Source organism: Felis catus, chromosome D4 (genome assembly GCF_018350175.1).
Source record: "Felis catus isolate Fca126 chromosome D4, F.catus_Fca126_mat1.0, whole genome shotgun sequence".
Taxonomy (NCBI): domain Eukaryota; kingdom Metazoa; phylum Chordata; class Mammalia; order Carnivora; family Felidae; genus Felis; species Felis catus.
In genome coordinates this window covers 3,197,235-3,224,897 of record NC_058380.1, presented here as the reverse complement: position 1 = coordinate 3,224,897, position 27,663 = coordinate 3,197,235, and the positions used below count along the sequence as shown (strand labels likewise).

The 27,663-nt window shown below is 56.2% G+C and overlaps 1 protein-coding gene across 1 annotated transcript; it reads right to left on the bottom strand.

The window, feature by feature from the left end:
• Positions 1–8,728: 8,728 nt before the first annotated feature.
• Positions 8,729–10,281, bottom strand: GADD45G (growth arrest and DNA damage inducible gamma). Its single transcript, XM_023243239.2, has 4 exons — positions 10,108–10,281; positions 9,771–9,872; positions 9,448–9,661; positions 8,729–9,355 (listed from the first exon to the last, which is right to left on the bottom strand). The coding sequence occupies exons 1-4, from the start codon at positions 10,158–10,160 to the stop codon at positions 9,245–9,247; spliced, it is 480 nt and encodes a 159-aa protein (XP_023099007.1). The 5' UTR covers positions 10,161–10,281; the 3' UTR covers positions 8,729–9,244.
• Between the last annotated feature and the right edge of the window lie 17,382 nt (positions 10,282–27,663).

Sequence of the window (27,663 nt, the reverse complement as noted above, 5' to 3'; positions counted from 1 at the left end):
GTCCATCATCTTACCCCGTATTCCAGAAGGCTCAGTGTTCCATAATATAATCGTTCAGTGGAAACCAAGCGTTCTGGCCATTACTTTTTCTGTACCAGCTTGTTTATTTGGAGTAATTTGCAGTCCTGAAAGAAGGAAAAAAAAAAAAAAAAGCAAGTGCTAGGGACAGAGATTGCCTGCAGGAAGAAATTGGTTTAATGGTTACCCTATGGGAAAAGGCAGACCTTCGGGCTCCTTCAGCTTTGACACAGAATGGTCTCCTTGCATTTTTGCGGGACAGAGGTCAGCCTCCACGGGAAGGAGCAGAAGCAAGGGAAAGAATTGCAAAGCATTAGGCACTCTGTGCAGCACGTGGCCCGTGGCTCCGCGGTGGCAGCGTCAGAGCAAGACCAGAGCACGGGAGCTGTCACCCTGGCTGGGCGACAGCCAGGCTCTCTCAGAAGGGAAGGGAATACAATTGAGAGAAGCACTGCCAGTGTATTTCCCAGCGCTGGCTCTTTTAATAGCAAACTGGTGGGCACGTTTGCAAAGCTCAGGCAGGATGCAGCAGGCCAGAGAGTATGGGAGTCCGGTCTGTCCCTCGGGAGCCTTGCCGCTCTCTGAAAGCGTGACGCAGCCCCTTTCTTTCCACTCGCCCTGGACCGTCTGAGGTTGACACGGCAAACCCTGCTGACCTGGCTAACAGCTGGGGCGTCCGGCAGGTCTGAGTGATTGAGCCTCACAACAGAGAGCTATGGAGATATGTGTGCGCACCTGTGTGTGTGCATTGTGTGTGCATGTATGTGCACCTGTGTGTGCATATGTGTGTGTACCTGTGTGTGTACATTGTGTGTGCATGTATTGCACCTGTGTGTGCATGTGTGTGTGCACCTGTGTGCATATGTGTGTTCACCTGTGTGTGCATTGTGTGTGCATGTATGTGCATCTGTGTGTGCATGTGTGTGTGCACCTGTGTGTGCATGTGTGTGCACCTGTGTGCATATGTGTGTTCACCTGTGTGTGTGCATTGTGTGTGCATGTGTGTGCACCTGTGTGTGCATATGTGTGTGTGCCTGTGTGTGTACATTGTGTGTGCATGTATGTGCACCTGTGTGTGCATGTGTGTGCACCTGTGTGCATATGTGTGTTCACCTGTGTGTGTGCATTGTGTGTGCATGTATGTGCATCTATGTGTGCATATGTGTGCGCTCCTGTGTGTGTGCATTGTGTATGCATGCACCTGTGTGTGCATTGTGCGTGTGTGTGCATATGGGTGTATACCTATGTGTGTGCATTGTGTGTGCGCCTGTGTGTGCATATGTGTGTGCATGTATGTGCACCCATATGTGCATATGTGTGTGCACCTACGTGTGTGCATTGTGTGTGCATGTGTGTGCATGCACCTGTGTGTATGCATTGTGCGTGTGCATGTGTGTGCATGTGGGTGTATACCTATGTGTGTGCATTGTGTGTGCACCTGTGTGTGCATATGTGCGCCTGCACATGTGCATGTAAGCCGTATGCCACGTATGCATTATGTGTGCACGTGTGTATTTGTGCGCATGCATGTTGTGTGCGTGCGTGCACATGCGCACGTGGTACGTATGTGTGTGCACAGGTCTGCATGCATATGTTGTGCACGTGTGTGTTGTGTGCATGTGTGTGCCCATGTGTGCATTTGGGGGCGTGCATGTGTGTGCACATGTGGGAGGAGGAAGCTGCCAGTAGAACAAATTCTGGGACCCCAAAAAACCGGAATCCTATAATTAGGAGACATTGAGACCCGGCTGGCTTCAGTTCTTTGTTTAAGGGCAAAGAGTCCCCCAGTTCCGAGAGGCGCTGAGTGACTGAGGCAGGGACCACCAACAACAACCCACCCAACCTCAAATCCAGGGTCACCTAGCACATTGGGCCCCTCTGCACCCACGGGCCCTGTGTAAGGTCAAGTTCTTTCAAGTGTGGAAATCAACGCTCAGAGAGGTAGAGGTTTCCTGAGGCCACAGCTGGGAAGCGGCCAATGCTCAGGAACTCGAAAGCAGCCTCACCCCTCATCCCACCCAGGGCTCTGGCTCCATGCCCAGTAGGGGCCAGGAGCCGGGACCAGCCCCTGTCTGATCATGGGGCCGGCACCCCTCCCCTTTCTCCATGGCCACCTCCATAAGGTCCCATCTGCAGGGGGACAGGCCCCTCTGCTGCCAGCTGTCAGCCAGACCTGGAGCAAATGGGAAGTCCCGTTCAGGGTAACTTCGGGACTAGCCCCCGGGCCCGGGGGGTGCCTTGGGGGCTCAGATGTCCTCCACAGACAGTGCTCAGTGCTACCGGAGGCTTGCTGGAAATGAGCTGTCTGCAGTGAACCGGAGCTCAGGATCTACACAAGACCCCCAGACATAGGCAGGCACTTCCAAGTTCAGATGGCCACTCTCCCTGTTCCAAGAAGACCCACCACCCGAGCTGTGGTGGCCGGGGCCTGCTACCACTCTCTGAGGTGGCTGAGCCACGGGGCTGCATGGCCAAGGGAGGAGTTGGTACCCCAGTGCACATGGGGGAGGGGCTCCTGGCAAGGGTGCAGGGCAGGGGCGGGGGTGCTACCGCAGCGAGAGGGACAGGGAGAAGGGACCTCTCTCCCCACACCCCTCCGTTGGCCAAGTCCTAGGAGAAGCCCATGTGGTGCCCTCTTCCCATTGGACGAGCCGTCCTGGATGCACAGAGCCCGGGGTTGGGGGCCGGGAAGCCAAGCACAGCGGGACCTCGGGCCAGAGTCCAGATTGTAACATTGAGCATGTTAATTGATACTTTTTTAATAGGTTTTTAATGTTTATTTATTTTTGAGAGAGAGCGAGACAGAGCACAAGCGGGGGAGGGGCAGAGAGAGAGGGAGACACAGAACCTGAAACAGGCTCCGGGCTCTGAGCTGTCAGCACAGAGTCGGATGCTGGGCTCGAACCACAAACTGAGCGATCATGACCTGAGCTGTAGTCGGAGGCTTAACTGACTGAGCCATCCCTATTAATAGGTGTCCCTATTAATTGATACTTTTATTTGCAAACCTAAGTCTTTGTATGAAACTGTATCACTTTTCCCACTGGAAAGGGCAGATGGTGAGTTAACAGAGAAATCCTACCCTGGATGGGATCTGAGGCCTCTTCTTCCTTGGGACCAACGGGCCCTCCCTGCCTCACTCCACAGCAGGGGGTTCCATGGAGGTGTGGGTCCCTTGAACCTGTGGGCACCCCCTCTGCACCATCTCACAGCCCCAGCCCGGAGCCCATGCACCATTTGTCTAACAGATGCTCGGACCGTGCAGATGTTTCAGAAAAGGGTTTGTCTTTCAGAAATTTAAAACCATCTGCTCCCTGAAGGAGTACCTGGCGGGAGCTGGGGCCAGGGTGGGGGCACAGGGAAGTCAAGCCCCAGACGCTGTGCTTTTGGGAAACAGGGTGTAGCTGAGGAAGGCCAGAGACAGCAGGCACTAGGGCACACGGGTATGGGCCTGGCGCCTGGCCTGGAACCCTCAGAGGGTCCTGGGGCCTGACCTGGAACCCTCAGGGGGGCCTGGGGCCTGGCCTGGAACCCTCAGGGGGGCCTGGGGCCTGGCCTGGAACCCTCAGGGGGGCCTGGGGCCTGGCCTGGAACCCTCAGGGGGGCCTGGGGCCTGGCCTGGAACCCTCAGGGGGTCTGGTGCACAGCCTGGAACCCTCAGGTGCCAGGAAGGGCCATGTGGACCATGACTACCACACTCACACCAAGATGCTGAGTTAACCCCTGCGCGGAGCTGGGTGGCAGGTCTGTGGCCAGATTTGTCTCCGTGATTTCTAACGTCGTGGCTGTCCCAGAGAGGAGACCGTCCCAGCAGACGGCACGGCCGCTCCCCACCCGCTGCAGCATCACGGCCCATCACATTTTGCACTCCACGTGCTCTTTCTGTCAAAGTGGGTTCTAGAACCCACGAGGGGCTCGCTGGCTCAGACCAGACTGGGACACCTCTGCAAACACTGCACCCAGAACCACCCTCCCGGGATCCGAGCTCCCGTGTTGGGAGTGGGCCTGGGCTCTAGTTAGCCGGCAGAAAGCACGGAGCCTGCTCTGGGGGTCGCAGGGGGAGCCGGAGCCCCGGCTTCCAAGTCCCAGCCCTCCCCAGCCTCCCGCCAGGCCCCGCAGACCTCCTCAAGACCCCCTGGATGAAGGACAGCCTCGGGCAGCACAGAGACAGCGAGAGAGCCATGAGCCCCCGTCAGCCCTGCACGACACACGGAAAACACCCAGCCACGTTCAGGGCCATTGGCTCCGCAGGGAAACTAGGACAGGTGCCAGGGGAAGTCCCTCCAGAAGCCCCCGACCCCGCCTTCCCTCCAATACCTGCGGCTGGGTCTCCCCGGGCCGGGCCACCCTGGGCAGGGCGGGTGACGCCTTCAGAAGCCCCCTTGCCCGTCCACGAACACCCCACATCCAGGCTGACCCTTACAGCCAGTCCTCAGGGGCTGGCAGCCAGTCCCTCCTCCTGCACAGGACGCAGTGCTCCCCGCTCCCTACAGGAGAGACGGTCAAACCCTCCCGCCGCTCGGCCCCACTCAGGGTCCCGCCACCCGCTCCCTCCTCTTCCTCCATCCTTCGGGAAACTGGCGCCTCTCACTGCGTGTGTCTTCCTACTGACAAAAACAAACGGTGTTGCTTCCTGTAAAATATAAGGTCTCCAAAGCGTCCAGCATCTCGACTCCGTTCCCAGAACGGGCGCCTGGCAAACGCACTCGATGCTCACGAAGATCGTGCCGATGAAGATGGAAGGACAAACCCATGCCCCGTCCTGCAACAGACCCCACACCAGTGTCCCCGCGTGGATGGCTCACTTCTCCCTCTGCCATTAGACATTCAAAGCGCAGCCCTTGCCACTGTGTCCCAGGCACCGCGTTGGAGGCAGAGTATTTCGGAGGAAACTCTGTCCCTCTCCATGAAGGACGCTCAGGCTCGTAAACGGACCTCCATAGTATGTAGGAGAGGCTTGCAGGGAGAGGAGGCGGCCTGCAAAGTAGGGGGAGGCCCCGCCCGATGTGGGGAGCAGGGCAGGGCCCCGAGGGCAGCAGGAATGCTGCGGTCTCCATTATCCACGGGGTGACAGGGGTGCCACCACGATACCCGTGTCGTAGGCAGGTAACTGGAGCCAGTGATTAGGAAGGGGGGTGACAGCAGAGGTCAAGGCCGGCACAAGGGGTCTCAGAGCCTAGATCTGAGGGGGTGGGGTCTGTGCTGAGAGACAGGGATGGAAAGAGACGGTGTGGAGACACAGGAGCGTTGCCACAGGAAATGCAAGAGAAATGCCTCTGGACGCTCTGGGAGCCTCTCCCCCTTCCTTGTCATTGTCTGGGCCCCCACGGAACACAGCACAGGAGCGATTTGCAGAAACCCCGGGCAGAAATGCACGCACAATGGTTTTCGGGGCGTCTTCCCACAGCGGTCCTCACCCTGCCTGACCTACTGTCCGCACCCTCCTTCCTGGGATCCACGCTTCCCTTCCTGTGGGGTGGGGGTGGGGGTGGTACAGGGTTCCAGGAACCGCTGGGGTCTTGCTGAGAAACAGGATACTTTCTCCAGCCTGTATCTTTTCTTTCAACTTTGCTTTTCACTGTTGGGTCCATGTTCCCACTTAGAATTCCATTGGCCTGTGCTCTGCCAGAATAGAAACACAAGTTTGGGGTGCCGAGGTGGCTCAGTCGGTTAAGAAGCGTCCCACTTCAGCTCAGGTCACGATCTCACGGTTTGGGAGTTCGAGCCCCATGTCGGGCTCTGTGCGGACAGCTCGGAGCCTGGAGCCTGCTTCAGATTCTGTGTCTCCCTCTCTCTGCCTCTCCTAGCTTGTGTTCTGTGTGTCTCTCTCTCGAAAATAAATAAACATTAAAAAAAAATGCAACAAGTGTAAATCTTCCTCCTGGGTTATTCCCACTTGGGGAAGAAAAGTTGTACACGAATGTGGCCCCGGGCCACTGTGACAAAGACGGGGTAGCTGAGGAGTCCGAGCCAAAGAGCTGAATCTCTTCCACCCCCTCGCCGCACGACGGGGCTGATGCCTCCAACCCGAGACCGGCCTGGAGCCCTGAACGGCTGAGTCCTGTGAATCCCACCTCCCCTCGAGGTGAAGGAATAAAACCACAACCAGCGTGCGGCATGATGAAGAAATGGTCGTAGTTGTAGGATCCGCGCCTGCTCTGGGGGAAGAAAAAGAAAAACTTTTACATCCTTTTGACGCTGTTTCCTTAACCGGCCTTGCTTTCCAGGACTTGGCTTTCAGAGCCCACCGGACGTTCCTGTATTTCACTGACCTGCTGTCCCACGTCCAGAGGCTGGAGAGGCAGAGAAGCGTGTCTTCTCGGAGTAACGCGAAGCCACGGCGGCAACAGGAAGTTTGGCCTTAACCAGAAGACGACACTTCCAGACCGCCAGGCCAGGTTCCCACCGTCACGGGCAGGTAGATCCGTGCTGCTCCCATCACATGCTCCCAGCCACCGCCTTCCCTCTGGAGAAGCCTCACGTGCGGCCTTTGGCACGTCGGTCAGCTGGGCCTGGGACGGACCGGCCACCGTGGGGGCCAGACAGCCCTCCGCCAGCCTTGGAAACGCAGGTCTACGGGGCATCGGACGCAACTGGGACCCCCTAAGAGCTCACCAGCAGCAGGCACTTCACCTACCCGAGGTCACTTTCTCATCGGCAAAACGAGGGATAAACACCAACTACCCCGAATGGCGCCCGGAAATTTTCCTGTGGGGGATAGCGGGCCAGAACCGGGTCAGAACTGGACACCTGGACGGAGCCGGCTCGCAGCCCAGGGTCTCCCTGGACCAGAACTCGGGCCCTAAATGTACCAGCCCACCTGGCGTTCTGTGATCTGCAGCAAATGCCTTCATTAACTTTCAAGGACTATTGTCATTAACATTCATGCAGCGCTTTCCGGGCGCAGTCTGTGTGGATCACCTCCGTGTGCCCGTGATCACCCGCTTAGCTGCGCATTACCACTCGCGGTTGCTGGAAGTGTGGAGGCAGCACTGTGTCACAAGCACCGTGCGTTTTATCACCTGGGTATCTCATTGTAATTGCATAAAATCCCATTCATCAAAAACAAAACAACAAAGCAAAACAAAACCAGCAGCTTTGGGGTTTGCACCGTCCAAGCGTGCATTTTTTTGCCTGCAAATTCTCCTGGCCCCTGAGGCTCCAGCAGGCACCCTGGCTGTGAGTTCCAATCCAAGAAAGCCGAGTTTCTTAAGAGTTGCCAACTGACTGGTCTATGAGGGGTCAGGCGGCCAGCAGGAGTGTCCGCCTGCCCGCTCTGTGCAATGTTCTGCGAATTCACTCACCAAAGGGCACATTTTAAAGTAATTATGCCCCATTTGTGTTTACTATAGCCTGCTGTGGCAAATGGTCGTTTGCCAGGATGCACGCTGGCGTAGACATACGCTCGAGGTTCTGAGAAGCGAGTAGGTAAAATATTAACGAAACTCAGGGACACGCGCACACACACACACACACACACACACACACAGACCTGAATTATTTCACTGGGCCTCTGTCTCATCAAGGGGGAAACGTCTCGAAGAGATGATAAATGTGAAACAGAACACTTTCATTCTGAGAAGAATAATTAAGCTCGAGCAGTCCTCTTTTCCTGTGAAGGCTTCCAGGATTTGGAGAGAATTTAAAAAGTGGAGCCCAACTGGGTGAATCGGCCACCTGGGACGGCTGGTAACTCGGGAGAATTTTCTGCTTAGGAAAACGATACACCATCCCTCCTCTGCCCAGAAGGCCCCCTTGGGCTGCCAGGCAGCTTGCTAACAGCAGGCCAGCCCCATGGGCATTTATTTCCCCTGCCGGACGCGGCTCCGGCCAAGCAGAGAGGCGCAATCAAGGCATACTGGCCTAATAAAAAAGATTGATTCACTCCGGACATCTCCCCCCACCCCCCGGCTCCTGGATGTTTCTCAAAGAAGGTCTTTGTGGAAAAGCTTTAAATTCTTTTGCTTCCACAAGTGTTTAAATGGGATTGTGAACACAGCCTCCTAACTCCGTGTGGGCAGAGAGCGCTCGGAATAGCAGGTAACAGAAGCCGGCTGCACTCACAATGGCTCACCCCGTTTGTGTCGACGATGCCTTCCCGTTTTTGCTCAGATCTTTGAAGTTCTACCACAGCCGTGACAAAATGATGACTCATGCTTAAACACAGGCATCATGTCATCCACGATATTAATACCGTGGTGACATTGCCGTAAGCGCCGAGCCTTTAAGAGGAGAAGGTTCCCGAGAGCGTTCTGCCACCATCCTTGGGGACCACAAAGGGCAGCGGCTGCACGAGGCAGCGTTCATTGTGCAGGAGGGCGCCGCCTGCATCCTGCAAGCCGCTCTGATAAGCAGCTGTCAGCAGGGAGGGGGCTGCGGGCAGGAGAGGGGGAGGGGAGGGAGAGGCCGCTGTTATCAGGCTGGATGGCCAGCCTTTAGCTGCTGCCCCTGATGTCTTATCTCAAGTATGCTCCTGTCTTGCAAGTTTAAAAATCTCCCTAAAAAGAGACAAATGGGGGCAGGGCTCGAGTTCGGCCCTAACACGCTCCAGCGCCCCTCCCCCATTCCCAGCGCCCCAGGAGCCCCTAACTCAGCCCCACCGGAGGATGGTAGGTGCCAGGCAGTCCCCGGGGGGTCAGCGATCACCTGGAACCCTGCACACCGCTTCCCCCTCGGGCAAGGACCCCCTGCCCTCAATAAAGAGAAGAAGTTTGTTTCAGTAAATTTATTGTCAAAAACTCAAAGGTGCAGCAGCATAATCCTTCCGAAACCCGAGCATCGCCCGGCCGCTGGTGCACAGCGGTGCTGCTCAGTCCCACGGAGCTCCTGCAACTGTCGTCCAGGCCTCGCCCGCCTGGCCTTTCCCCTCCTTCCTGTCGAGAGCGCGCAGGCTGCTGAGTCACGCCTGCCAGGCCGGTGCGTCCTTCCCGGCCCCGTGGCCCACGGCCCGCCTCCGGCCTTCCCGGGCAAGCGGCCGCTCCCCACACTCGCAGAGTCCCGGGCTGGGGGCCAGACTTGCCCCTGCCGCCGCCGCCGCCGCCGCCGCCGCCGCCGCCGCCGCCGCCGCCGCCGGGCCCCTCCTGCAGGGGACCGCCCCTCCTCGCAGCTCTCCACGCAGCGCTCCGGACCGGCGCCCCACCTCCGAGGGCGCGTCCACAGAGCCAGCCGCGCGCTAGGCGCCCCGGGACGTCACCACGTCGATCAGACCAAGGCCCCCTCCGGGCTGTCACTCGGGGAGGGTGATACTGGGCACCCAGTCGTTGACACTGCGGCTCTCCTCGCAGAACAGGCTGAGCTTCTCCAAGGCGGGGTCCTTCCACGCGTCCTCATTGGGGTTCTGCGGGCAGAGCGCAGAGGTCAGCCTGGCTGGCCGCCGGCCGCCGGCCGCCGGCCGCGGCGGGGCGACACCCGGGCGGAGGCCACACTCACCGAAATGAGGATGCAGTGTAGGTCTCCCGACGCGGCCTCCTCGTCGCCCGCGCCCACGATCGCCGCCAGCCGCTGTACGTCGCCCACGCGCACGATGTCGATGTCGTTCTCGCAGCAGAACGCCTGGATCAGCGTAAAGTGGATCTGCAGCGCGATGTCGCCCTCGTCCTCCTCGTCGGCGGCCAGCACGCAGAAGGTCACGTTGTCGGGGTCCCTGCGCGGGCGGGGAGGGGGCGGTGAGGGCAAAGCGGCGAGCCCGGGGTGCCCCGCCGCCGCCCCCCCAGCCCCCGGTCGCTCCCACCCGGGGCCGCGTCCACACTCACACGTTCAGGACTTTGGCGGACTCATAGACGCCGGCGGTAAGACAGCCCTGGCGCTGTGCCGACAGCAGCAGCTCGTGCAGCGCTTTCCCGGCGCCCTGCATCCTGCGGACGAGCCAGCGCCGTGAGCGGGGACTGGCCAGAAGGCGCGGCGGGATCCCCCAGCCCCCGGGACACACCCCGGGCACCCCAGCCGAGGACAGGCACCTCGGGCGCCCCGGCTCCCGCCCAGCGGCTTCCCACCCGCGCGGCTCCCCGAAGGTGGCCGCCGGACCGGCTGCGTCCAGCACACTGCCAGGCTCCCCGCGCCCCAAGATATCGGCGCCCGGCGCCGACCCACCTGGCGGTGCTTTCGGGAACCGTGTCTTGGCCGCGGATTTCCTCCAGAGTCATGGTTCGGTCGGCGAGCAGCTAGCTAGTTATCCACGAAAGGAGCGAGGGGTGCGGACGCGGCGGGCACCGGGAGGCTGGGGCCACCCGGCGAGCGCACGGCTGGCAAGTGCGCCCCGGCCCGCCGCGCGCCCTTATATAGGCAGGGCCGCCCCGCCGCCAGCTGGCGCTAGGCTGCGCGCCCATTGGCCGGCGCTCGCTTTCTGATGCAAATGAGGCGGCGGCCGCGGCTCGTGCCAGAAGGCCACGTGGGGAGGGGTGCGGGGGATGACAATGCCTCAAATCTGCCGCTTTTGTCCGGGTGTTACCAGGCAGACTGGAGCCTGCAGATTTCACTCGCCTTTTTGTTGTTTTAAGTCCTTAAAAGGAAAAAGTTTAAAAAAAATATCTTGCTTGCTAATAGGACGCTGTAATTTGTGAAATGCACCTTTGGAGAAACTAAAGATTTGTTTTGCACTTATTTTTGTTGCTACCTTTCTATTTTCTTCTTTACTTTTAATTTCAAGTTTAGCAGACTGTTGCTTTTAAACCGGAACTTAAAGCACCCAGCTCGGGCTTTAAGCTTGCAAAGGGCCTCAGCACAGCTGCCTCGGGCGACAGCGCGAGTCCGCCCGCCAGGCCTCCCCGCACACTCAGCGCCCCGACCCCGCCGCCCTGGAGGGTCCCAGCCGACCTCCCCGCCCGCGGCCGAGCGCTGCGCTGCGGGGCGCTGGGACGCGCGAGCAGATTGCGGCCGGCGCACGCGGCTCGTTTGCATTTCTATGGAGAGTGCACAATAGCGGAGGTCTGGCGTGTGGCGGTTTGCAGGAGGGACAATCCAGGCTTTCTCTTCATAGCGACACTGTCCACCTGCCGCAGGGTGGGGCTGCTAGGGCCCCGCCGCGCGTGGGGGTCGCGGGGCTGCCCGGCGCGTGGAGGTCGGGCCACGTGCCGCTCCTGCGCGCCTGGGTGCGCATCCCCAGCAGGGGCGCCGCTTTGCATGTGATTCCCCCCCCCCCCGCACCGAGTCCTCCCACGGGGCTCTGCACTGTCTACGCAGCCAGGTGCGCTCCGCAGGGACCCGGAGCTCTTGTCCCCAGGGACTCGAAGAAGGCAGCTCGGAATCCCTTTCCCGGAGCGCCACCTACAGGCTGTCCAGAGAGACTCGGGCTACCCCCGCCCCCACTTCCGTTGGCTTCTAGGGGGTTGGCCCTGGCGGGTCCGCTGAGCCCCAACCCAGCTGCGCACTAATGGAAACCAGAGGAAGGGCTGCGCAACGCACCCCGGGGGTGGGGCGGGGGGAATGAGGACAAAAGGACACTCCGACCCAGTCCTGATGGAGGCAGAGCCCAGATTTCTTGGGCTATTTTGAAATGTTTTAATGGCTTAAATATACGTATATAACAAGCTTGTTTGCCACTTATAACAACTAAAGCTAGAAGAGGTACGCAGCCCCTGCTGTGAGGTCACCGTTTGGGGCCCGTAAGCCGGCACTTGCAGACTGCCCATGGACAGCATCACTTACGCTGTCGCGCCGGGGTGCGCTTCATGGCCCCCTTTTCTAACGTCCTGGAGCCTGCACGGGGATTCGCAGCAAGCCCAGGCGCTGCTGCTAAACTTCTAGAAAGAGGACGACAGAATGAACTGGCGGCCTGCACACCCCCCAGTGGACTTAGACTCTCCGAAGGCAGGGCCGCTTCCGGGATTCGGAGAAGCCTGTGCGTGCTCACCTCCTGTCCCAGAAATCCTAGGTGTCTTCTTCTAGTGGCGAGAGCCAAGCACCTGACGCCTTCACCTGCTGCTGCTGCTTCCTTTCCTTCTTTGCTGGCGGTTTGCGGAATGACGGTATGTCTTGATACAAAATGTTTATTTTTAAGGGACGGAGGTTTAGGTATTGATCTTTTTCTTTGTATTAAAAATCTTAAAATGTATTAATTCCAGGTCCCCAGGAAATGTTGCAGATAGAACTTACCGCACATCTTACCCCAGCCTCCCCAATTTATAACAATACAAATCTGGGGGGTATCCGGTCTTAGCCCCTCCTCCTACGGGAAGGCCACTGGACAGGCCTGGCTGGAGAGGGGACGCCGCAGGCAGGGCAGCATTTCCAGGTGGCACTGAGCCAACCTGGAGGAAGAGGGCTGACAAGCCCGTGGGCCCTTCTCCTCTGCTCACATTTTTAGGGTATTTGGTTTCAGGAAAACCACCTTTCTGGTATGCCATAGGATGTGGCTTCACACGGATGTATTCGGTCAGTCCAAATGGCCGCAATGCCCTCATCTCAACTGGGAAAGAGACGTCTTACCTGGAAGCCAATTTGGCCTCCACCAGACCCAGCCACCACCACCTTGGGGTCTAGACAAATGCAGGAGCTGTTGGGTCTGCCGTTTCCCCACCTACTGGTGGGACTCCCGGGAGAGGGGTAGTGCCCGCACCCATCCCGGTTACCTGCCCCGGGCAGACCACATGCCCCACCTGCTCCCAAGCAACGTTCGGCCGGTGACTCAGCCTGCTGGAGCCCCAGGTCCTAGGATGCTGTGATGTCATCCAAACTCCCCGTGATGGCACCCCTAAGCCTTCCCCGAGCCTTAATAATGAGGGTGGTAGTGACTTTATGAAACACACGTCCTCAGGGATGCTCTGTTTTAAAGACCCTTTGGGAGGTGCCTGGGTGGCTCAGTCAGTTAAGCATCTGGCTCTTGATTTCAGCTCAGGTCATGATCTCTGGTTTGTGAGATTGAGCCCCACATCGGGTTCTGCACGGACGGTGTGGGGCCTGCTTGGGATTCTCTCTCTGCCCCTCCTCTACTCGTGTTTTCTCTCTCTCAAAATAAATAAATAGAGTGAGCAGTAAACCTTATGAGGCAGCCCTTGCTGCAAAACTTGTTTACTTCTAGAGTGAGCACGTGGCCATCAAATGGCAAGCCGGTGGCCAGTGGCCGTAGGACACAGGGTTCCTTGCACGCAGGGCTCCTCTGGCCTGTGGCTCGTCTCGGGGACAAAGTCAAAGCCAGGTTTCCAAACCGGCTGCTCTCACAGAAAATTCTGCTTTTCCAGCTTCTCTTGGAAAATGGGAAGATTTGGTCCCCATGTGCCTGCGGTCCCCACCCCCACCCCCACAGTAACCATCAGCTGGAGGGACACACACAGGGGCCTCCAGACCAGGCGGCTCCTCTCCGGTTCACCGCCGTCCCCACCGTACCTCCCTGAGGACACCCAGCTGCTTGGCTCCTTTACATCCCCTGCTTCCGCCCTTGCAAACTTCAAACGGAAACAAGTTCAGGGGCACCTGTGTGGTTCAGTTGGTTAGGCGTCCGACCTCAGTTCAGGTCATGATCTCACGGTTCGTGGGTTCGAGCCCCGCGTCGGGCTCTGTGCTGACAGCTTGGTGCCTGGGGCCAGCTTCGGATTCTGTGTCTCCGTCTCTCTCTGCCCCTCCCCCACGCATGCTCTGTCTCGCTCTCTCTCTGTCTCTCAAAGACAAATAAATGTTAAGAAAAAAAAAAGAAGTTTGAAAAGCAAAATAAAAGGGCCAGGTTCTTAGAAAACGACCTCAAATTGGTTAGGCACCATTTGTGTCCCACACTGGGTGGGACTGTGTCTCGTGTGGGCCCAGGGCTCTTGGAGCAGCCTGTGTTGAGCCCCTTGCAGAGGGTCCAGGGGTTCCTCTTACCCCCACCCCACCCTATTTATCCAGCCCCTTCACAAGGCACAACAGGCCTCCTGGGTTTCAAAGAAGTGTTGGGTTTTTTCCCCCAAACTCACAGATGGCAGTGTGAGCATGAGTTGGTGACAAAACTTCATTAACTCAAAAAAGAAACCAAATCATTGTGCAAAACACACACCTATTAGCTAAAACCCAGCAGCAGCGTCTCAAATGCGCCCAGTCTATGGGGCACAGGGCAGCGACGCCCCCACCCGCGTCACCCCGGGGAGCTATGCGGGACCCTCGCCCCACCCCAGGGAGCGTCACTGGATGGCAGGTGCGACCGAACGGGAAAACAAGAAAGGGGAATCCCCACGGAGCACCGGCCAGACCTCTGTGGTCAGCCCGTGTGTCAAGAGGGGTTTCTGGAAGGAGCGGTTACTCACGGCTCATTGAAACCCCTGAAGCCCCTAGAGGGGTGGGGGCGGGCCATTCCTGCGCGTGGCACTTTCCCTACCGTGAGTAAGCAATGGTCGGTGACACATGTCACAGCCGCAGGCAGTGACAGCAGTTCTCACCGTGGCTGCGCTCCCCCGACCCCGAGAAGCCCGCAGATGTGCTGTCCTTCCCGGCCTGGCCGTGCGCCCGGACTTCGAGCCTGGGCCCCCACCCCCGCCCCGCGGAAAGAAGCCCTGAACGTTTGCCTTTCAGGGGCCTCCCTGGGAGTTTCTAAAGGTCACGCCAGGTCACCATTTGGCCCACACTCCGCTCTTGTTTGGGGGGCAGGGTTCTAAAATGACTTACAAATTCGCTCTGACTTGTTTGTGTAGGTGGGAGCCCCAGACGCGGCCCAAACGTCACATGGCGCGCCCCCACCCTGCCCCCCGCCCCACGCCTAGTCTCCGTAGGCGACAAGCTGGCGTTTAACTCTCTTCTCTAACAGCACGCGGGAAGCCCTTAGCGTGCAGCGCAGTCCGGGCACGTACGGCCACCAACTTCCGAACGGAAAGTCCCCCTTTATGTTTGAAGGACGATTCAGAGCAGGTGCGCGAGCACCCAGAAAAGGGCCTTGGATACTCAGGCGGCGAAGTTAGCACCGCAGGCTCAAAGGCGGGTCCCGCTGCCGACTTAGCTTTACCTTGAGCAAAAGGTTAGTGCGTGATTTCAAGGTAGAGAGAGTTCCTGCTTGTCCTCCTGTCGAACCCACAGTTCTTCAGTCGCCTGAACAAGGGCGACGGAACGTGTGCATGGCAAGGAAGTGTGCGCTGGGGCGTTCCTTCCTAACGGTGGGAATCGGAAGCCACCGGTGGAGGCAGGCGGTATACAGCAGGTGGTCCTGAAAGAAACATTACGGGGTCGTAAGAGATGCTCCGGAGACGATCTCGTGACATGACGAAACCTCAGACAAGGGGCTGTGTGACTGACTGCAGGGGCCTGTGCTCATCAGTGCACCTGACTCTAGCTACTCAAAATGTCCAAACAGAAACCCCGACTGCACCGTGCAGCGCTGGCATTGTAAAGATGGGTCGTCCTCTTCTTCGTACTTTTGTGCAGTTAAACGTTCTGCGACTCCATCGCAGGTAAGACAAATTCAAACTTCTCACGGAGAAGAGAATCCGCCCCAGCCACCATCCCCCTGACTCGTGCTCTGGGCATCGCGCAGAGGAGCGATGCTGGCCATATGTCTGTCACGAGATCAACAAGGCAGACATCCGCGAGGCTGTGTTTCCAGGCGGGGCGGGGGCCGGGTGGGGGGGGCACAACCTTTGACCGAGCTGCCCCTCTTGACACCAGACTCCAGTCCATTCTGTTCGCAGCGGAGGGGAAGTGGTTGTTAACTCCGGAATGACCCGGAGAAAGTCTCAGATGCGCACTGAGGGCACGAAGGAGGGACAGCCGTCAAACTCACCCGAGGTCGCGCCTTCCCGGAGGCATGCAGGTGGCCGCCACGCCCGTGTTAGCAAGTAGCCACGGATAAAATTCTTCCACTTCCCTTTTGCGAAAACACCTGCTTCCCAGAAGTAAGTTACAGCAATAAATTGTGAAGATTGTTTCCGCTGTTTACATCACCCGGAATTCTAAACATGCAAAATATTTACGTACACTCTCAAGTTATTTTAGAGACGCTTCTACGTGCAATTCCGTTTTTCAGTGTTGAATTTCACCCACATGAGAAGAACAGAGCGGGAGCCTTGCCCGGCTCAGTCGGTAGAACACGTGACTCTCGATCTCCAGGTTGTACGTTTGGACCCCATGCTGGGAGTAGAGGTTACATTAAAATACAATCTCGAAACATTTTTATACATAAAAATAAAAAGCAAATCTCGAGTGTGCTATCATTAGCGGTGTTGGTGTTATGGTTTTATTCAGCGGATTTTTTATAGGGCTGGCCATAGGTCAGGCACTTTAAAAACATCCCTGAATCGTTAGGTAGGTACTATTGTCACATGAGGAACCCAGGGCACAGAGAGGGCAAGCAACCTACCTGAGGTCACACAGCCAAGAGGTGGCAAAGTGCGGTTTTGAACTCAGACCAGCTGGCTCTGGAGCTTGTCGTGAAGAAGGGAGAGACGAACTTCTCTGTAAAACCTTTTCTAGAGCTTTTGGGGCAAACTGTGTGGTCCACGAAGGATAAGGAGACTAATTTTCGAAAACCTGTCTGGCTCTCCTTAGGAGCCCTGACCTAGTGCCTGTCAGGGTTCCGTGATTGGAGTGTGGTGCCATCTAGTGGTCAGAAAGAATACAGCTCCGAGCTCAGTCAAGCAGTCTCTTCGTTTTCATCTAAACCCTTGCGTGTATCCCGGAAGCCCACGGGCTCTGGCCACACACAGTTGACCGTGCGCAGAAGCAGCGGCCCTGGCAGCAGGGAGCCCTGGCCCCGTCCTGCCATCCACGTGTTTGCCGCAGACAGTGTGGACCACCCGCATCAAGAGAGCAGAGCCGGCCCCCGGGAACCTGTCGGTGGTGATGCCCCTGCCCGCTGTACAGGTGGAAAAAGTGAGGACCGGCGTCACACAGCTAGTGACGGAGCTGGGATCCTAGCCGCCCCGCTCCAGACCTCGTGCACATCTCAGGTTCATGCTGCCACACGCGCGGGCAGGACCTGGACTGTCTCCGAGCAGCAGCCCTGAGACACGGCCCCAAGCCTTCACAGGGAAGCCCGGCGACTGGGACACCTGCTTCCTTTGAAATCAGGGATGCCGTGACGCCCCACGTCCTTCGGCGTTCTGAATTCCCTAAGCGGCCACATGACACGAGCTGACGCACTATTTTTTCTTACAAACTCCTAGACAATATCAAACCTGAAGGGACCTACAAGGTAGCTTTCTCCAAAATGCTGCCAATCTGGGACACACATGGTCCCCTACATGCCAGATGATGGCGGCTCCATGGGCTGGCACGCCCCTGACTTGTCCACCTCCGTCTGATTCCACCCTCGATAGTAATGGCAGCCCCGGGCCCCTCCTCCCACAGAGCCGTCCCGCCAGAGTCCCTGCCGGAAGGGACAACCTCATGGCCCAAGCTGCCTGTCCCCCCCTCCCCATGTCTCCTCCAGGGCACAACAGCAGCCTGACCAACCATGTTCCTCTGCCGGGGATGATTTGTGTTTGTGGCTGCGTGTGTTGGTGCAACACAACAGGTCAGCCCAGCAGAGACCAGCTACACCCAGTCACTCCACTCTGCCAGGCAGTTGAGAAAACGCTGTCACCTTCCAGAGTGCAAACCCATTTGGGACCCCGTGACCCAGAAACCATGGGGGGGTGTGGGGAAATGCGTGTGTGGAGCCTTCGGAGACTGGCTCTGAGAAAGTGAGACTGTCCACTACATGGCCCTGCCCTCTTCAGCCCTCGGAAGCCAGTGTCACCTGGGGTGGTCAGCTCAGAGGTCCTCCCTGCTCAGAGAACAGGGGTGCTCCCTCCTCCCAGGACAGGTGTGCTCCCTGCTCCCAGGACAGGGATGCTCCCTCCTCCCAGGACAGGTGTGCTCCCTCCCCCCAGGACAGGGGTCATCCCTCCTCCCAGCACAGGGGTCCTCCCTGCTCCCAGGACAGGTGTGCTCCCTGCTCCCAGGACAGGTGTGCTCCCTGCTCCCAGGACAGGAGTGCTCCCTCCTCCCAGGACAGGGATCCTCCCTCCTCCAGGACAGGGGTCCTCCCTCCTCCAGGACAGGGGTCCTCCCTCCTCCCAGGACATGGGTACTCCCTCCTCCCAGGACAGGGATGCTCCCCGCTCCAGGACAGGGGTCCTCCCTCCTCCCAGGACAGGGGTGCTCCCTCCTCCCAGGACCGGGGTCCTCCCTCCTCCCAGGACATGGGTACTCCCTCCTCCCAGGACAGGGATGCTCCCCGCTCCAGGACAGGGGTCCTCCCTCCTCCCAGGACAGGAGTGCTCCCTCCTCCCAGGACAGGGATCCTCCCTCCTCCAGGACAGGGGTCCTCCCTCCTCCAGGACAGGGGTCCTCCCTCCTCCCAGGACATGGGTACTCCCTCCTCCCAGGACAGGGATGCTCCCCGCTCCAGGACAGGGGTCCTCCCTCCTCCCAGGACAGGGGTGCTCCCTGCTCCCAGGATAGGACACTCCCTCCTCCCAGGACGGGGTGCTCCCTCCTCCAGGACAGGGGCGCTCCCCCCTTCCAGGACAGGAGTGTTCCCTGCTCCCAGGACAGGGATGCTCCCTCCTCCAAGACAGGAATGCTCCCTCCTCCCAGGACATAGGTGCTCCCTCCTCCAAGACAGGGGTCCTTCCTCCTCCAGGACACGGATGCTCCCTGCTCGCAGGACAGGGGTCGTCCCCAATCCCAGAGGGTGCTCCCTGCCATGGCTGAGCTCTGTAAGGTGTCCTAAGGGATGACCGTGTGCCCCAGAGCTCCCCTGTGCTCAGGAGGGGAAGGGCAGGCAGGCAGCCGGCTCCACCCTGGCCACGGTCAGTAGTTGAGTGCCTACTGTGTGCAAGGCGGTGTGCACGGGCTCGGACCTCAGGAAGTCCCGCGTGCAGGGGGGCAGGGGAGGCAGACAACCCACCGAGCACCTCCCGACCCCACTGGCCCTCACCGCCTCCCTCTGCAGCCCAGGCAGGAGCTCTGCGAAGCTGAGGCAGGGCTGGGAGGGGCAGAGAAGCGCCTAGGAGAGGCTCAGGAGTTAGATGGGTGACGGCACGGGGGGCTCGCGGGAGCACGGGCACAGGGCTCTCCACGCGCGGGAAGACTGTGCTGCCCCCCCCCCCCCCGGGACGGGTGGAGCTCCCAGAGCTTCCCAAACTAGTACCAGGGGAACCCTACCTAGGGCAGATGGGACGGTGGCTTCAGACCAGCTCCATTTTTAAGCGGGTTTGGGAGGCGCCGTTGGAGGAAGCCTAGGTTGGGCGTGCCTCGGATCCCAGACTTACTTGGCCACAGGCCCCCTGTGTGGACCATAAACTCTGGGTTCCATGGGACACAGGCTGGGGGCACAGGTGTCCCCAGTGTCTCCCAGCGCTAACACTGAAAGGGGTTCATTCGCAGAAGACGGCACTTCTCCAGGAGGCATCCGCACCCCCATCTCCTGGACGGGGGACTCGGGGTGAGCCAGGAGGCCAGGATTGTAACACCCCTCAGGGGCTTCTGCCCTGCTCCCATCTGAGAAGCCCTGGGCTCGGGGAGCCTCACAGCAATCCCCACATCAAAGCTGGGCTCGGAGAGGAAGGGTCCTCCAAAGGCGACGAGAGGAGTAAAGGACTTTCAGGGTCGTCCCTGGAGCTGGCGGAGGACGGGTGAGCGGTCACGCGGCCAAGCCCAGGGGCGCTCTGCAGGGTGACAGAGGGCCCCCGCCCCGGGCAGGGCCCCCAGGGCCACGGCCCTCCTCCTACAGCCCGGGAAAAGCCGAGAGGGACATGTTGGCACCCTGTCACCACGCGGGGACAGAGACGTTTCCTCCCGTGGGGTGAGCATTGCAAACATCAACGTCAGACGGGCTCAGCCGGCCAGGAGCACAGCCCAGACCCCAGGGTCGTCTGCAGCGCGAGGCCCGCAGGGAAGCCATGCAGGGGTGAGAGGGGAGGCAGAGCCGCCTCCCTCCCCACGGCCCCACCACGTACTCGGGACGCAGAAGTCACCACCAGACACAGCCCTCACCCTGCGTGCAGCACGCACCCTGATGGAACTTTTATTGCTGGAAATGGGGCCAAAGTAAGCAGAAGTAACAGGGCGACCCCTGTACCCTGGGGTCAGTGGCAGCTCCTCAGGTCACACCCGAGGGACAGTCTGAGGCTGAGGCCAGCTGCCCACTCCCCACCGTCCACGCCTCTCCCCCCCAGGGCAGGGGCCGGCTGCATCACCACCACCGCTGGGGGGCGTTTTGCAGGCCTCGTGGACATTAAAGACAAAGTCTAGTCTAGCACTTTCTGGACTGTGTCTTAAATGCTGGAAGGCTTCGGCTGAGGGCAAGGGGTGTCTCCACCCTGAACTCTCTCGCTGAGACAGTCTCCCTCTAACTCCAGGGCTGTGATATTTGGGGAGAGTTTCCGTGATCCCAGTCTGAATGTATACAGACGCGATTTCACACGGTAGTGTTAACTCAAACTTTCCGAAGCTCTTTGGGAAGCACAGGCATGTTTGCAGGGCGAAGGCACGGAAGGGGGACCGAGGGGCACAGAGGGCCCAGGCACTCCGGCCCAGAGCCTCTCCCTCGGTCAACGGCCAATCACGGTCCAGACCTGTGCGATGGGTCGTTCCTGGGACGTGGCTCCGTGGGCCGCCGCCACATCCCCTCCCATCTTCGGACACGGAAAGGTTTGTGGCTGTTCACCTGAGGACCCGCCAGGAACACGTACACTATGCACTCACTATACACACAGCACCCGTGGAGCACTGACAGGTGCACAGTCCTCTTCTGAGGAAGCCGCGTGCAGCCAGCAAGAGTCACTGCTCCCGGCCTTCCCGTGAACCGTCCTAGGGGGACTCCACGCCCCGGTCCTCCAGCCAGCTAGGACAGGCCACACCGCCACCTGGGCCACACCAGCCGCACTGGCCACGCCAGGCCGCGCCAGCCACACTGCCTCTGGGAGCATCACGGGAATGCCAGCTGCTCACAGAGTCACCGGATGAGACCAGATTCCCTCTGGCCGGATGGACCCCTTCCCCCCGTGGTGGGGGCGTCAGCGGGGAGGGGTCCGGAACAGCATCAGGTCAGCGTGTGCTCGCTCGCACTTGCCCACCGGCCACTTCCATTTCAGTCGCAAGACGGTGCCGGGCACGGGCCTTTACCCTGTGGGGTCAGGTGCCGCCTTCGGGCAGGTGGTGTCAGAACTGAGCTGAACTGTAGGACACCAGCTGCTTGTCGGTTGCGGGGGGAGGGCACACACACATTGGACTCGGGGGTCCGAATCACCAGCCGTGAATCAGCAGGTCGTCTAGACGCTGTGGTGCCCGGGCGTCGGAGAACCAGACCCGCTCGGGTAGCCAGTGAATTTCTGAGATGATGACCTCGCCAGCGAACGGTGCTGACGCGGTTAGCTAGGACCATGCAAAATCAAAACAAAACAACTGGAGTCAACCCTTACCTCACAGAACCGGAAAGGCTCCCTTGAACTGGGTCGCACATCCACATGTGAATGCTGAAAGTATGAACCTTCGGAGATAAATAATAGAAGACAGCCTTGGTCGCCTGGAGTTAGGCAAAGATTTCTTCATTGGGCCCCAAAGGCATAAACCATGTATTTTAAAACTTAGCAAATTAGATTTCGTCAAAAATTAACAACGTTTCCTCTTCAAAAGACACCATTAAGCCAAACGAGAAGACAAGCCATAGACTGTGGGAAAATGTCCGTAAAACATACAAAGGCTTTCTGTCTAGAATATGTAAAGAGCTGTTACAACTCAATAATAAAAAGATAATCCAATTTTTTTAAAAGGAGCAAAAGATTCGAACAAGCGGTTTACCAAAGTAGCTGGGGCGGCGGTGGGGACAATGAAAGATGCTCGGCGTCATTCACGCGACAGAAACGCAAAGGAAAGCCACAGTGAACTACGATTGACAAGAACAGAAGCGACGAGACTGGTCATACAAAGCGTCGGCGGAGGTGTGGGAAGAGACCCGAGCCCGCAGACACCGGCAGGAGGACCGGAAAACAGCCGCTTTGGAAAAGCACAGTGCAGAGCAGCACGTCCTGATCGGCTGACTGAGCAAAGCACACGCCGTGCCCTTCTCGGGAGAGATAAGACGCGCGTGTCAGCACCAGCATTAGGCGTGAACATTTAGTGCATACTTATAATATCCCAAAGCGAGATACAGTGCGAATGCCCGATGCCCGCCCCCCGGGGGTGAATGGATACACAAATTGTCGTAAATAGATACACAAATTGTCGTAGATCCCGCAGAGGAACGCCCTTCCAGAAGGAAAAGAAACAATGTCTGAATCGCTTGCCCGCAGGAAGGATCCTAAAAGCATTTTGTTATGGGAAAGAAGCCCGAGGCGGACTGGACTGCACACGGCTCGGCTCGCCGTGGAATCACCGAGGAGGAAAAGCTAAGGGCAAAGCAGATCCGTGGCTGGTGGTCGCAGGGAGAACTGGCTGCAGAAAGGCAGGAGGGGGCTCACTGGGGTGATGGAAATGTTCCCCTACAACCGCGGGCTGGTTACAAGACTATACCCATTTTCTTACTCTCCTGCACTGTGTGCTTAACATGATGCATCTCATTGTGTGTAAACTATACCCCCATAAAACTGACCAAATAAAGAGGAGAAAAGAATTATCTTTCTAAAGTATATTCTTTTTTTTTTTTTTAAGGGATTTCTATGCCCAAGGTGGGGTTTGAACCCAAGACTCCAAGATCAAAATTTGCATGCTTTACTGACTGACCCAGCAAGGAACCCCCAAAGCATATTCTTAATTCAGGGCCACTTTGGAGAAAGTTAAAAGGAGGATAATAGTTCGAAGATCAGATTACATTTGGAAGGTCTAACCTAACAATGAATCAGCAGTAATTCGATGCTGGAGGGGGGAGGGGGGGAGGGGGGAGGTGTCCAAAATTGGGGCTGCAGCACCACCTAGTGGTCCGATTGTGCATTTAAACTTTGATAATCTTGTGAAAGATACATATAAATGTTACAGACTTGTATTGGCTTGTCTAGTCAAGGTCTACTAAAAAGTGTTTCTGGTAAACATTTTACCAAAAGTAATTTAATAACATTTAATATATAATAAGTAAAAAGTCGAGAAACCTAAAAAGAAGAAAGTATGACCTACCTTTGAGCCACAACCAAAACCACACTTCAGAGATATTCTCACTTTCGTTAGAAACAAAACAAAATTGCCTGTTGCCACGACTACTTAACATTTTTCTGGAAGTTTTAGCCAATGCAGAAGATTAAAAAATAGATAAAGCAGGAGCAAGACACAAAATTATTTTAAATGTATTTAATTGAATTTATTTAATTATTTTAAAATTACCACAACGGGAAGGTGATGGAGTAATGTACTTAAAACGTAAGATGAATTCTCTTAAAATCCTTACAGTGCGTTAGGTGATTAGGTTCTAGAATAAAGGATAGAAAGCAATAGCTTTTCTCCGGCGGCCGTCACAGAGTATAAGCTATACTGAGGGGAAGATTCTATCAATGACAACAGTAGCAGCAGCAAAGCGATACAAAATGCCCTCAGAGGATCCCAAAGCCAACGTCTGGTGCCTAAGGAAAACTGTCAGCATCTACTGAATTGAACATAAAAAAGCTTATACGGTGAGATGTACACCATTTCTTGATGGAGAAACTTCCAGCATATGCATGTCCTGTCTCTTCAGTTTATCTTATTTATTTTATGGAACTTCACTCATATATACATACGTAGGATTTCGATTAACTTCAATGATACGAACAAATTCCCAAAGCAATGCCATTACCTGAAGTTCCATGTAACTGAAGTTAATCCAGATGCCGCACGTGTGTATGTCCGTAAACAACGCTTGAACCCATGAACCGTGAGATCATGATCCGAGCCAAAGTCGGACGCCCAACCGACTGAGCCCCCCAGGCGCCCCCTGACTTGCCTTCTTGTGCACGAAATCACCTTTTCGAGATGCAGTTGTGTAATCGTCTGTGGTGCTGTGCTGGGGGCGTGCACCCCCGTTTATCCACACTCCTATGGAAGGACATTCATGTTACTACAGACAGTGCAACTGTGACCACTCCTCACGCCTCCAAGCACAGGTGCACACATGTGACAGCAGACACACTGGGACGCGGGCACACACTGGGACCCCTTCACACACCAGATGTGGGGAGACAGTGCACGCCAGCCACACAATGATCCCTTTCGGGGCTAAAAATGTGCGATGGGACTGAACTGTGTCCCCCAAATTCACATGGAAGCCTTAGCCCCAAGTGGGATGGTATTTGGAGGTGGGCCTTTGGGAAGTGAGAAGGATTACCTAAAATCGTGAGGGTGGGGCCCCGTGGCGGCATTAGCGCCTTTATAGGAACTGACACCCGACAGCTTCCTTCCTCTCTCTTCCCCTGTGTCAACAGGGGACACAGCAGAAGGCGGCTGCCTGCAGCTGGGAGAGTTCTCGCCAAAGTCTCAATCCACCGGCACCTCCCAGCCTCCAGAATGGAGAGAAATAAATGTCTGTTGTCTGAGCCACTCAGGCTGCGACGTTCTGCCGTGGGGGCCCCAGCAGATTACTGCAATATACCTCAGCTATGAAACCATGCATTTTGTTAGTAATAACTAAAATGTTACTGCCTCGATTAATAACGCTTCCCAAAACTGTTTGCTCGTTTCGGCCAGATAATTTCTTTTGCAAGAAGTTGATTCCAGAAATTAACAATGTGGTGACATGTCCGTATCAATATTTTTCAAAGCTCTGTTATTAAATAGATCATGTATGAAAATATTCAGTTGTTTTCAACGATGCAGGAAAAAGGTTGCAGATTCTGGTAGGTTTTTCTTCTTTTTTCTAAATTTTTCATTTGCTTTATCAATATCCTTCCATAATTTTTGTTCCCAGGAGCATATGTCAAATGTTTTATCATATGTAACTGATCCATAATGTTATTTTATGTTTCTTCATTGATGATTGCAAATTTTATTTGCACGGCAAATTTACCAGGAGTTTGTTCACCATTCTAATAAAATGTCAATGCTTTCTACTGTTGACGACTTTCAGGTAACATTTGCATGCGACATTTACATCATTAACCATAAAAGTAAGCCCCTCGTTTTTCTTGAAATTAGCAAGTCATTTCCAGGGCCAGGGAGGACGGTCTGGGAGCAGCTGGGGCGGGGGGAGGGGCTTGAGGCTTTGACACCTCGCTTCCCTGCGGCACCTGCTTCCTCCACGACCGGGGATGTCTCTGCAGGTCCCAGGCCCTCCGCATTCTGCCCTGTGAACCCACCAGGCTGGCTGTCCTAGCCCAGCAAGAACTCAGCCCCCTGGGACTGCCTGCCCCTCGTCCCCTCCAGTCTTGCGTCCACCACTCAAGATGCACAACTGCCCTTTTCCCGCTGGTTTCTCCCTTCTGGGTTTTCACCCCCATCCGTCCTTTTCTTTCCTGCCTTTGGGGAGAAAAAGAGAGGTCGAGGTAAGCCTATCTTTTTCTGTACTCTGGGTGAAATAATTTGTTTTTCCTGAAATGAAAAGGTACAACTTGTTAGTTTCAAGAAACATAAGCTTGCTTTTTGTTGTTGATGATGCTGTTGCCGGATGCAAATGTTACTCAAAGTGGTAAACATTTATTTTATCAGAATGGGCAGGGAGAAAGTCCCTGGTGCAAATAAAGACCATTTGTAACCATCAGCGAGACAACATGTAACAACATTATGAATAGATTATACACAATAAAGCATGTGGGGGAAAGCTCGTCAAATTACATTAATAAATCAAATTACTTTAAAATTTTATTTGAGAGAGAGAGAGAGAGCACGAGCAGAGGAGGGGCAGAGAGAAAGGGAGAGAGAGAATCCTAAGCAGGCTTCGTGCTGTCAGTGCAGAACACCATGTGGGGCTCAATCTCACAAACCAGCGATCGTGACCTGAGCAGAAAAAAACAGGAGATGGACACTCAATCCCTGAGCCACCCAGGTGCTCCCCACCTTTTTTAAAATTTTTGTAAAGTTTTATAATAAATCAAAATACTTTAAAAACACCGTTGCAAGTTAAAAGTTCCACTGTGGAGAAACGTCGTACATGCTAATTTATGAGGGTGAACATTGCATATGTATAGAACTGTCAAGGCAGGGGCGCCTGGGTGGCTCAGTCGGTTAAGCGTCTGACTTTGGCTCAGGTCACGATCTCACGGTTTGGGGGTTCGAGCCCCGCGTCGGACTCTGTGCTGACAGCTCGGAGCCTGGAGCCTGCTTCCGGTTCTGTGTCTTCCTCTTCTCTGCCCCTCCCCTGCTTGCACTCTGTCTCTCAAAAATAAATAAACATTAAAAAATAATAATAATAATTTGGCACTTTCAGATACTAGACATTAAATGGAATTTACCAGATAATAGGCACGTGGGTCTATCACCACAATCCAAATTCATGGAATCAGTTTGTTGCAAAATTTATACCTGACGGAAATAAGAAAATAATTCTGGGGAAAATACATAAATCAAAGCAGAAAACCTTCGGTCCCATCCAACGAAGCCACCACCTTTTGAAATATAAATTCCCTTAACAATTTCCTCAAATGTAAACTCCGAGATTTTCACGGTGACGAATGGTTTTGCGGCATTATAAGATATCTGAAACCGTGTATCGAGCTCTGTCATCAGTGCTCATAAAATTTGGGCTCAGGGACCAGTGTTTATACCTGTGCCATGTCTGCCGTGTGGATGCTGGAGCACAGGACTACAGGGAAAATACGAGTCCCAGCAGCGGTCGGAAACACGGTGATGAGTTCATACGGCGTCAGCCACAATGCTGTTCGTTTACCTCTGAAAAATGCCATAAAAACTATAAATCGGGTAACTCACTTTATCTTTTCTCGATAAACTTTATGTTTTCTACCCCATATATAGTGAACCCCAGAGGGTGGGGGTTAAATAATATGTGTGGCAGGAGGGTGTTAAGGTCTTGAAAGCAGGAAAGCCATCCTGGGCGTGTAGGTTCAAGCCCACAGAAATGTGAACCCACAGTGGTTGAGCACCAGGACACAAAGCCTCTCTTTTTTTGACTTTACCAGAGGAAGGGTCGGCTGGTGGGGGCGAGTGGGTGGGCCTGTACCCAGAAAACAAAGTATGTGCAGGGAAACGAGGCAGGACCTGTCAGAGCCCCGAGGGACCATGATACTCCATTCGGAACAAAGCGAAATGAAATACCGTTCCCAAGAGGAGAATGGTCAGGTTGTCCGTTACACAAAACTACACGGGTTGTTGCTGTTACAAAGGTAGAAAAACACCGAACCAAAAGTCCTTTCACGCTTCTGAGTCATAAAAGTAGGCCACCTTGAGGATTGCGGATTGGAGGTAACAGAAACGGGGCAAATCAAGCCAACTACATAAAGCTTGTGCTCTGATAAGTGGGGTCCCCCGACGTAGGCGCTCACCTGCCAGCAGCCATGCTGGACGTCAGCGGGTCCGGGCGAGGTGAGGTTGGCCGGTCAGGTCTCCAGAGGTGAGCTAGCAGCCTGGGGGTGGGGGGGGCTGGAAGACAGGGGGTCGGGAAGCCCCCCCCCCCCACCGTGCTGCTCTGAGGTGTGGCCGCCAGCCCACAGCCTGGGAGGAGCCCAGTGTGCAGGACCTCTCTCCCTCCACTAGGGCCTGGAGGCCCTTCTGAACGAGCTCAGTCCCCTCAGTCCCCTGAAGGTGGTGCCCTTGACCTGCATTCCCCGTATTCGTCCCGTCTCAGAAGTTACTCTTGGACACACGGTCCTGACTCTGACGTTCTAAGGGCACAGCAACCAGACCAGGATACTTGAG